General features: G+C 47.1%; 1 protein-coding gene across 6 annotated transcripts in view; it reads left to right on the top strand.

The window, feature by feature from the left end:
• Positions 1-2,257: 2,257 nt before the first annotated feature.
• AK4 (adenylate kinase 4) overlaps positions 2,258-11,836 on the top strand; it is a 73,182-nt gene continuing 63,603 nt past the window's right edge. For 2 of the 6 annotated variants that reach the window (XM_023258782.2, XM_023258784.2), the window contains exons 1-2: positions 2,258-2,365; positions 2,929-3,206. In XM_023258782.2, the coding sequence (XP_023114550.1) occupies positions 3,062-3,206 (145 nt within the window). In that variant the 5' untranslated portion in view covers positions 2,258-2,365; positions 2,929-3,061. Of the gene's footprint in view, positions 2,366-2,430; positions 2,450-2,605; positions 2,731-2,928; positions 3,207-3,318; positions 3,755-11,836 lie in introns of those variants that run through there. The other 4 variants (XM_045035965.1, XM_023258783.2, XM_019837166.2 and 1 more) reach the window with 4 other exon arrangements.

Genomic DNA, 11,836 nt, shown 5'->3' on the forward strand with positions numbered 1-11,836 from the left:
CCTGTATGTACATTAATTCATTTAAGCCTCCCCACAAGCCTAAGAGGTAAGAATTAGCTCCCTTTTACAGATTAGCAAACCAAGGCTCACAGCAATCAAGAGACTTCAGAGTTAGTGAATGGCGCTGTTGCAACTTAAACCCAGGGATGTTTGACTCCAAAACCCATTTCTTCCAGTTCTACTGCTTCCAATAAGCAGCTGAGCTGTGGGACCCTGAGTTGGCAGTGCACGGGGAAGGTTCATGGATGGCTCTTTTGTGAAATGCTAGGTTCAAATCTCAGCTGGGTTTCTCTATTGAGTTTACCTATGTCACAACTCCTTCTGTTTCATAATATAATCTCCTAAACTCCTAAACCACTAAATGCTAGGACTGCATGAGTGGCTAACACTGCTCCATGATATTATAAGGTGATGTTGGTAAAGACATTTCAAAAGTAGGCAAAAGAACTCGGTGATAGGGAAGGTTCATCCAGTTTGTGAGGACTAGAAACTATTTCCTGTGGGAACTCACACAATCCCGATGCTTGATAAATACAAAGGAATCTTTGGGAGTACTAAATCCAATGTCCTCATTTTAGAAAGAAAAAGAAACAAACAAAAAAACAAACAAACAAACAGGTTAAGAGCCAAAAGTCCCATAGCAGGCAGAGGAATTAAGAGCCACACATCTTCCACGTCTCAATGCTCAATGTGGCAGACCATTGGTTTTCAAAGTGTGGAAATCACGGTTTTCCAGCGCTAATCTCCAGACCCACAGCCTCAGCAGTATCTGGGAACTTGTTAGAAGTGCCCACCTCAGACCCACAGATTCGGAAAATGTGAGGAAGGAGCTCAGCAATCTATTTTAACAAGCCCTCTGAGTGATTCTGAAGCATGCTCATGTCTGAGGAGGACTGCAAAGTATCTGCTATATATTATACAGCATATGGAGGGAAGAAAAGGCAAGATTGAAGTCACTCCCACATTCCCATAAGCTCTTCTCTCTCTTTGTTCCCAGGTGAAGGGCTGAAGGGGTTGGGGGTAACAACCTCCTGATGTCTACAGCAAACTCTGAGATATTTTTGACAAGGGGATGAGCCTATGGAACAAACACTGGCCTGAAGTGGGTGCCCTGGGTGTGCTCCCAGGTAGCCAGAGACTAGGCACTGTCTGGCTGTCTGTCTATGGAGAACTTACTAAAGGAGAAGGGCTGAAGATGCCAGGGAGGGGCAGAAAGGAATACTCTGCCACACTCTTCCTCACCCAGCCCCCAACACAAACAGTGCAGCCAGGACTCTAGAGGAGGTTCTTCTCCACGCTCTCCCTCCCCGTCTGTGAGCCATGGGTAGTTGCACTGAAAATCCTGCACTGATTTCCTGAAAGGCAGGAGGCCTGCAGAAAGAGGAGGGGGCAGGGGAATTTGCAAAGGTTTTTGGCAGGCACCTGTGTGTCCCTTTGTAAGATTTTTTATCCTGAAGGGATGATTTTTATGCGAGGTGAGGAAATAATAGAAATTGATTTGCACTTTACCAATGTCTCTGGCGGTTGCATTGAGGATAGACTAGCGGAAGCTAGCAGCTTACATGGGCTGGCAGTTATCACACTAGTCTCAGTGGGAAATGAGGGCCATGTGGGGAGTGGGAGCAGATTTAAGAGAATATGGATGGGGATACGCAGGGGAAGGGAGGGAGGAGATAGTGCCCCTGGGACTTAGTGAATTGTTAATTGTAGTGCCAACATCCTGGGCCCTGAAGTCCTGAAATTAGAAGGCTCTAAAAACCCGAGCCCAGGTGAGTGACCATTTCCTCCTTCCTTCTTCCCCAAAGAGCCTGGGCTTTGGAGCCATGCAGATGAGGGTTCAAAACTCCCGCTGCACTCTGGGCAAGATTCCGCCTCTTTGATTCACAGCTATATGCCAAGCGCCTAAAACAGTGTCTGGAACACGGTAGGAGATCAACAAACGTTTGTTGAATGAATGGCGATACTCCAAGCCTCCTTTCCTCATCTGTGAATATCTGGAACGGTTGTTGCGTAAGGAAACCACTAGCCCTGAACTTGACGCATAGTAGGCACTCAACAAGTTGTATTTTTCCTTCCCCTTGACAGTAAAAACGGGGTCCCCGGGCGAGTGCAAGAGGTGGGTCTGAGTCCTGGCGCCCCCCGCAGGGTGGTGGGGAGCACGTGGGCTGGGAGGGCGGAGTGGGAGCCGAGCGGCGGGAAGGGGAGGGGGCGCCGGCCGACAGCTCGCGCGGAGCCGGTCTCCCCGGCTTACGTAAGGCGCGAGTCCCGCGCGGCCGGCTGGGGCTCGGAGTGGGGGCGGGCGGAGGCGGCGCCGCCCAGCGGGATCCGGGCTGGAAGCCTCTCGGAGCGCCGCGTCCCAGACGAGGTGTGTGTTTGACTGCTTGGGGTGGAGAGGCGTCGGACTCGGGTTCCCCGCGGCGGGGAGCGCATCCGTCCGCCCTCGGCGGAGGTGGGCGCTGGGCGGTCCGCGCGGGCGGCGGGGGCCGTGGCGACTCCCGGGGATTGACAGCCGCTGGGGAGGGGCCGCGGCGCAGACTCAGCGCTGCCCACGTGCGAGGGTAGGGGCAGGGGCTCAGCCCCCAGGCCGACCGGTGCGTGGGGCGACTGGGGGCGCGCTTGGAGTCACCGCCCCTCCCGGCGTCCCCCTCGGTGGAGACTGGCGCGGGGATGCCAGGCCGCCCGGCCCCTTCCTCGAACGCCGCGTGGGAAACGAAAGAGGAAGGGATAGAGGTGGGCCTGGCCGGGCCGCCCTCAGAGCCCCCGAGGCCGACCCCGCCAGGGGCGGGGACTCCGGACTTGTCCTGAATCGCGGCGTGGGGGCGAGGAGGGCGGGGATGGGTAGCGTGGCGCCTTTCTCCGCCTTCGAGCCGGCCCCGGCGCGGGGCTGAAGGGAGGGGTTGTCTCAAAAGTCACTCCTTCCCCCTGCAGGGGCGCCCGGCGAGTCCCCGCGCGAGCGGAGAGTGTCAGAGGCAGAAGCAGAAGCCATAAAGTTCCCCGGGCTTCTCTGAGGCCGCTGTCCGGGTTGTCCGTTTGGCCGCCCCCTCCCTGCCTGGCGAAGGCAATGGCTTCCAAACTCCTGCGCGCGGTCATCCTTGGGCCGCCCGGCTCGGGCAAGGGCACCGTGTGCCAGAGGATCGCTCAGAGCTTTGGTCTCCAGCATCTCTCCAGCGGCCACTTCTTGCGGGAGAACATCAAAGCCAACACGGGTGAGGGGTGCGGGGGCGAGGGGCGGGGGTGAGCCGTAGCGGGATCGCGTTGGGTCGGGTCTCCTCGGTCCCCGGGCGCCCTTCCCCCGCCCGCATGTGGTCGTGCAGGCTCCTACGTGCCTGGGAGCATGCAAACGGTGGCCCGCGGTGGTGCGGCTTAACCGCGCCCCAGGAGGGTGCCGAGGCTCGCCGGGAGGAGGGTGGGAGGTGCATGCTTCTCCTCTCCTCGCTTGGACTCCTCTTGCCGTGGGGAAAAGCCTGTAACCACCCAGCTGAGGGAGAACCAGACAGCTGAAAACCCCGAGCTTCCCTCTCGCCCTGCTTCCTTAAGGATAAGCCCTCCCAGCCCACGCGTCCCCGGGGAACTGGGGCGTCCCCCCGCTCTCGCCGCCCACCTGTGGGAGTCCGGTCCCGTTGCGCTCTGGGGAACCTGTGGCGCCGCGGGGCCCCCAGCCGCGCACTGTTCCTGCCCCTCCGCGTCACCCTGGGCCTCCGGGCACAGCCCTGGTGGCTTTGAAAGGCCTGTCTGTCCGCTGCCGCCTTCTAAGGTAAACTCTCACCACTAACACCCCTCCTTCGCAAGCCGGGGCCTGGCCGTTAGGAGACTACGTAGTAGGAGACTCAATCTGAGAAATTACATTTTGAATCCAGCTTCCCTGGAAATGGCTTCTTGAGAATGCCTCCCTTGGCTGGCGTCGTGAATTTGGGGATGTAAGTCGCCTGATCGCTTAGTCTTTCAATAGGGCCCTTCACCCTTCTTCCACCCCCACGGCAACCCCAGTTCCTGATGAATTGGCATTGACAGGCAAGAGGTAGCTGTTGGGCCGCTGGTACATAACCTTTCTGGGATGCATATTCTCATAATAAGCAACTCCTTTATGAAAACTTGTTATTTGCAAACGGGAGCTTCTCTACCGCCCTCAGCGGTGTCCGGGGTGGTTAATGCCCATCCGTGGGCTAATTACCCAGGGATCTTCATTACAGAAGCACAGATTAGTTTCAAGAGGACTGTGCTGGAAAACAGCGTAAAACCTAGGAATCTAGGAAGTATCTAGGAAGTATCTCAAAGGCAGAGTTTTATTTATCTCTTAAACATTGCAAAAGCAAGCTTTTATTTTGATTTTCAAGAAGACTCGCCCGCTGCCCCTCATCTCTCAGAAGGAAAAGTTGTGTGTACCAGGTTGCACCTTGAATTTTCTCTTGCCTCAGTTGGGTCTGTTTTAATTTTAATACCACTTTTCAATGCATTTTATTCTTTTTGTTTTGGAATGCAGTTTGGGGGAAGAGCAGTGTGAGAGGGAAGGCTGGCTCTCAGCCGGAGGGTTTTGTGATTGGCTCCAGCTTCTCCGTGGTAGGGAGCCAGAGACTTGGTCAGGGGAGGAAAGGCTTAAGTGGCATTGGGCCCGTTTCTTAGCATTCTCTCTACCTGACTTGGGGACTCGTTTCCTTCTGGCCTGAAAGACCTCACCCTGTCCATCCCAGACTGGATTAGTGCCCTTTGCATTTTTAAAGAGAATGTGATAGGAAGTGGCTTACTTCAGAACTTTCTTAGAGGTTTTGAAAACTTTCCACTTGCTGTTTTCCCTTATTCTCACTTTTTTTTTTTTTTAAACTTTGTTTGGTTTTTGGATTTTAGTTTCTGTTCTCTTTCACACAGCTTCATTTTCTCCAAGTGTTTCTCCCTACAGTATGACATGACTACAAAATGTTTAGATTTTCTTTTTCTGTTGGGTACCAAGTAGTTTTTTTTTATAAACCAATTTAAAAACTGTTTATCAGGGAAAGAGAAGAAAAATGAAGGACAGCAATTTGTTTTCAAAGTGGCTTGTTTCTAGTGGACTTAGAGGGTTTTCTTGGATTATTTTTCTCGCAGAAGTTTCTTAGAATCTCACAGCTCATTGCCTGGTAAACAAAACATTCCACGGTATTTTTCTTTTGCCTGTTTGCTTTTAGCTAATTTCCTCATAGAGAAGCACAACAGCTCCTCTGTATGTATACCTTTATAGTTGGAACATTTGAAGAAGATGAGGAAGCATAACAGAACCCCCGGAAAGAAAACCTTGGTAGGAATTCGAGTTGGAAAGTAGCTCAGGCCATCTGCTCCAACCTTGATTCCGGAATACTCCTGTCCACATGGCTTTCCTGCAACCACTGCCTGCTGAAAAAATGCTCTTCCAGGGAAGGGCTACTCATTGCTTCTGGAAGTCTTCCCTTACCTGCCCTGGCAGAATTCATTTCTTTCCTCTGCGCGTGGCTTTGTTGATTCTGTTGCTGCTGTCACATACAGTTACAGTGCATTACAGCAAATGCCTGTCTGATTCATCCTGTATTTACCAAGTACCTGCTATGTGTCAGACAGTGTTCTAGGTACTGGAGGGCTGTAGCAGTATTTAAGATAATCATGTGTCACTTGTCACTTCTAACTTCACCATGTTCCAGTACCCTCTGAAGAGACTTCAATCAAGGTCAGGGATATGGCAAAGTACTTAATGCATAGAAAGAGTTCAACAGGTCTTTGGGTCACAAATTCTGTCTACTTTCCAAGAGTCAGATAGTCTCCAGCAATTGAGTCCATTCTGTTCAGTTTTGATTTATGGTAAAAGTTTGTGCCTACTATGGATCTGAGATTAGTCAGTCTCATGATAGCTGTCACCCTTTGACTTTGTCTAATTGGCCTGAAGCAGTGTAGGCTGAGACTGAATCAAAGACTTTATTTGAAGACTCACACCCAAGTCTTTGGTTCTCATTTTCTTTCTTTCTTTCTTTTTTTTTTTTTTAATTTTTTTAATGTTTGTCTATTTCTGAGACACAGAGACAGAGCATGAGTGGGGGAGGGGCAGAGAGAGAGAGGGAGATGCAGAATCTGAAACAGGCTCCAGGCTCTGAGCTGTCAGCACAGAGCCCGACGCGGGGGCTTGAACTCATAAACCGTGAGATCTTGACCTGAGCTGAAGTCGGTTGCTCAACCGACTGAGCCACCCAGTCACCCCAAGTTTCTCATTTTCTTTAGTGCATGCATTGCATGAGTAAATAGAAGGGAGAATTATAGATTGCCAGGAGGTGGGTCCTACATTCTGTCATAAAGAATATTAGCTTTTCTGTGTTTGTGTGTATATGTGTATGAATGTGGGTGCACACACACTGCTGGTGCTTAGTAGTGGGTCTTATTAAAACTTTATTAGAAGTTTGTTAGAGACATTAGTCTCCATTTGTTGAGTGATAGTGGCTGAAACCTCCCTCTGAAAGGATGTGAGAATCCCGTTTTAAGGGTTGGACAAACAGTGGCATTTAAAAAAATCACCTTATTCTGTACTGGATCTCCTATCTCAAGTACAGGAAAATTGGCAGATTTCCATTTGGAAGCATCCTGGACTTGATTGGGTGAAAGAATGTTCAAGAACAAACGTGTTTCTGCCCTTTTTTTTTTTTAATTTTTTTTTTAATGTTTATTTATTTTTGAGACAGAGAGAGACAGAGCATGAACAGGGGAGGGTCAGAGACAGGGAGACACAGAATCTGAAACAGGCTCCAGGCTCCGAGCTGTCAGCACAGAGCCCGACGCGGGGCTCAAACTCACGGACCGCAAGATCATGACCTGAGCCGAAGTCGGCCGCCCAACCGACTGAGCCACCCAGGCGCCCCATCTGCTCTTAATTAATATTAACTGCAGCTTTTGCTGGGGTTTGCATATGGGACCAGCATTTCAGATTAGACTATGGCCTGAGCCTCTTTTCTGTGAAAAGATGACCTAGTTCAGAGGGCTCTGGATTTTTTTTTTTTTTTTTTTTTGCATTTGTTAAGTATAAATGTGTATCTTATGTAAGAGTGAAAACTTCTGAGTCTTGGAGGATAGAGAGGTTGTATCTAGAGACTTGACAGAGCTGAACAAGATATCAAACAAATTTAAATAGTTGTTCTGTAGAATATTAATAGGATTTCTGGAATATGCTATGTTCCATTTTTTTTTTTTTTTTTTTTTTTCTAGCTTGGTAAGACTTGGGGTATAGCTCGGGTCAAGGGTCTGACGATTTTGGAGGATCTGTCTATTCCACAGGTCCACTCTACAATGCCTGGTTTCTTTGAGGGTTTTTATGGGTGTTGAAAGAACAATTTGTGACTTGAGTAAGGTGTCCCCTGAGAGTACATCTGCTTTGGCTACATGAACAGCTGAATCTAAGCAGTCTTCAGTGTGGTCTTTTTTTTTTTTTTTTTTTTTGAGTTTATTTATTGATTTTGATAAACAGAGTGAGCTAGTATGGGTGGGGGAGGGGCAGAGAGAGGGAGAGAGAATCCCAAGCAGATTCTGCACTGTCAGCATAGAGCCCAACAGGGGCTCGAACTGGTGAACCATGAGATCATGACCTGAGTCAGACACTCAACCGGCTGAGCTGCCCAGGTGCACCCAGTGTGGTCATTTTTTATTTATTTTTGAGAGAGCACAAGCAGGAGAGGGGCAGAGAGAGGGGGACAAAGAATCTGAAGCCAGCACTGCCCTGACAGCACAGAGCCCGATGTGGGGCTTGAACTCATGAACTGCAAGATCATGACCTGAGCCAAAGTTGGACGCTCAAACAACAGAACCACCCAGGTGTCCCCAGTGTGGTCATTTTTTAAAAGGAGCTTTAGTTGTACCTTGTGGAAAATTTGGAAAATGTGAGTTAGATTTTATCTAAAGGGCACTGAAAAGCTATTGAAGAGTTTTATCTTTTTTTTTTTTTTTTCAACGTTTATTTATTTTTGGGACAGAGAGAGACAGAGCATGAACGGGGGAAGGGCAGAGAGAGAGGGAGACACGGAATCAGAAACAGGCTCCAGGCTCCGAGCCATCAGCCCAGAGCCCGACGCGGGGCTCGAACTCACAGACCACGAGATCGTGACCTGGCTGAAGTCGGACGCTTAACCGACTGCGCCACCCAGGCGCCCCTATTGAAGAGTTTAAAATAAGATAATGACATGAAAGGATTTACTCTAAAAGTTGAACGAATTTCGGGACGCTGTGTGAAGTGACTCCAGTTAAGCTAGAGTGATACCAGGAAGACCAATGTAGATGAGGAGAGTGGACCATGGCTTGGATTGGGGGGTAGTTGTGAAGGCAGAGAGAAATGAGGGGCTTTAGGATGCAAATGAAGGCAGAGCTTACAGGGGATGAATGAGCTGGTGGTGAGCGGTGATGGAGAGAAAGCAGCCCAGAGATCAGTCCTAGGATTCTGGCCTTAGCACTTGGGTGAATGTGCCTTAGGGTTGAACTGGAGTGTGCCTAACCACTCTGGTGTGGAACATTTGGGTTACTTGCTGTTTAATAATGCTCTTATGAACGTCCCTGCATGTAAATCATTCAGCAAATATATTTTCCTTGGCATAGGTTACTAGAAACAAAATGACTAGGGGTACCTGGGTGGCTCAGTTGGTTAAGCGTCCGACTTCTGCTCAGGTCAGACTTCTGTTCACTTCATGATCTCATGGCTGGTGAGGTAGAGCCCCGGGTCTGGCTCTGTGCTGACAGCTCAGAGCCTGGAGCCTGCTTTCGATTCTGTGTGTGTGTGTCTCTCTCTGTCCCTCCCCCTTTTGTGCTCTGACTCTTTCTCTCTCTCAAAAATAAATAAAATTTTTAAAAAAATTTAAAAAGAAAAAGAAATAAAATGACTGGATCAGAGTAGTTTTTAAGCTGTAGAAGAAAGGAATTTTAAACTTAGCTTACAAGAGTGCCTGGCTGGCTCAGTCAGTAGAGCATGCAACTCTTGATCTCAGGGTTAATGAGTTCAAGCCCCATGTTGTGTGGGGAGCCTACTTAAAAAAAAAAAAAATTAACTTACAAGCCTCTAGTCAAGGGCTTGGTTGAAAAGTAGATAATAGGTTCTAAATTATTCATGTAGTTTTTGGCTTACTAAATATTTAAGTATAGACATGGGTACACATACATTGATACATATGTATTTGAACTCTCCTTGTTTTTCTGGTTATAAAAATAGTATGTGTAAGTTATCAAAGGTTTAAAAAAAACAAGAAAAATAAATAAGACAAACACTTGTAATCCCACTAACTGGAAGGAAAAATACTGTTAATACTTTTAAAAACAGTATATCCTTCCAGACTGAATTTCAAGAATAAACTTTGTATTACTATTTTGAAAATTGCTTGCTTTATTGCACAACATATCATTTATTATTTTTTAGTGCCATTACAATGTGTTCTTTAATATGAGCTTAGTGCCCCTGTACTCTTTTAATATAATTTTTATCCCACTTTTGTTTTTTTGGAAAGGTAATATGTGCAGATGGTAAAATTTTCAAACTACACCAGAAATGGTGTGGAAAGTCTCTCTCCCCTCCTTGACCGGTGGTTCCCCAGTTACTCTCTGCAGGAATACATGTTCCCTGACCCACGGTTCCTCTCTCTACCAGGATACCTACTAGTTACTTTTCTTGAATGTTCATCCAGAGAATTTATGCATACATATATAGCATATATATAGATGGCAGTAGCCTCTTTTTTAAAAAGTACAAATTTATATTTTGTTTTTCATATCTTTCTTTAGACTTAGCAGTATAGCTTAGACATGGTTTCTATTAGCAGGTATCAATCTATCTTATTCTTTTTGAAAAATGGCCATATACTCTTTTTTTTTTTTAAGTTTATTTACAGAGAGAGAGAGAGAGAGAGAGAGAGAGAGAATGGCTGGGAGAGGGGCAGAGAGAGAGGGAGAGAGCGAGGATCCCCAGCAGACTCTGCACTGTCAGTACAGAGGCTGATGTGGGGCTTGATCTCACAAACCAGGAGATCATGACCTGAGCAGAAAATCAAGAGTCAGACGCTTAACCAACTGAGCCACCCAGGTGCCCAGACCCATAATTTTACGTTACAGTTGTACCATAGTTTTTCTAACCAGCCATTCTCAGACATTTTGGTCTCACATTTAAAACTCATTGAGGGGGACCTGTGTAGTTCAGTTGGTTAAGCACCTGACTCTTGATTTTGGCTCAGGTCATGACCTCACAGTTCCTGAGATTGAGCCCCGAGTTTGGCCTGGGGCTGACAGTGTGGACCCTAGCCTGCTTGCTGTGCTTTCTCTCCCTCTTTCTGCCCCTTCCCCCATGCATACTCACTAAAAAAACAAACAAACAAACAAACAAACAAACAAACAAAAAAAACTCATTGAGGGGTGCCTGGATGGCTCAGTCCATTGAATGTCTGACTCTTGATTTGGCTCAGGTCATGATCCCAGGGTCATGGGATCAAGCCTTGCCTTAGGCTCTGTGCTCAGTGGAGGATTAAGATTCTCTCTCTTTCTCTCTCTGCCCCTCCCCCACTCTTTCTAAACAAAACAAAACTCACTGAGCACTCCATAGAGCTTTTTTTTTTTTTTTTTAATTTATTTATTTGTTTTCAGAGAGCACCCTTGAGCAGAGGGAGAGGAGAGAGAGAATCCCAAGCAGGCTCCACGCTGTTGGCACCCAGCCTAACACTGGGCTCAATCTCAGGTTTCATGAACTGTGAGATCAGGACCTGAGCCGAAATCAAGAATTGGATCCTTATCTGACTGAGCCAGCCACCCAGGCGTCTCAATAGAGCCTTTTAGATGGATTATACTTCTAGCTACTAACTGTGTTAGAAGTTAAAACTGGGAAATTTAAAAAAATGTTTGTGAATTCATTAAACATGACGATAAATCCATTACATGTTAACATTTCTATGAAAAATAACTATTTTCCAAAACAAAATCTGAGAAGAATAGTGTTGTTTTAATCTATTTGCAAATCTCTTCAATGTCTTGCTTTGCAAAAGAAAGCTGGATTCTTCTATCTGGTTCTTCGTTCAGTTTGTGTGCTGTGTTGTTTTGGTTAAAGTACAGAAAGAATACTTGGCTTCACATAGATGTGTAGTTAGAGAAAGGGGGAATTCACAGACCCCAGAAAGGGTGTTAATGGACTCTTGGGGTCCTTGGACCTCACTTGGAGAACTGCTGATTTTACTAATCTTCTGTTGATGGAATTTAGGTTACTTACTGTCCTTTGGTATACAAAGCATGCTTGACTAGGACTTGAATGTCCTAGTAACCATGTCTTTCAGCAAATATGTAAGTGCCAAGCAGTGTTGACTTGTGGGATACAAAGAAGGGAGACAAAGTCTATTTCCTGAAGGAGGTTGAGGCAGGTAAACAAGGATAAGGTAATAGAGGCTGAAAGATGTACATGTGTAGGTCCTGTGGGATATGGGGTAGTATGGCCAACCTAGCATTGAGAAGGTGGTGAGATTACGGAAGGGTTTCTAGAGATGATTCCCGAGCTAAGTTTTGACGGATGAGTCCAGCTGCCAGGTGAGGAGATGGGATGGTTGTTGCCACCATATAACTGGAACTCCTTTCAGAGCTCGTGTATGGTCCACAAGAGATCATTGCTCTTGTGGCTTGATCACACCTGTGTGTTACCATTTTGGCCTTTATTCATCTCTTATTATGCTATTAAAGGAAAAGTTGCTGTACCTGCTACATATCACTTTTTCCAGTTTTCATTACTTGGTGCTTATCTTTAAGATACACACAAATATATTAGCATCATAATTTATGAAGCTTTTACACTTCTGCTCCAAACTTCCTAGAACTCAAGTGATGGCACCTGATCATGAAACTCATA

Source organism: Felis catus, chromosome C1 (genome assembly GCF_018350175.1).
Source record: "Felis catus isolate Fca126 chromosome C1, F.catus_Fca126_mat1.0, whole genome shotgun sequence".
In the NCBI taxonomy this organism is placed as follows: Eukaryota; Metazoa; Chordata; class Mammalia; order Carnivora; family Felidae; genus Felis; species Felis catus.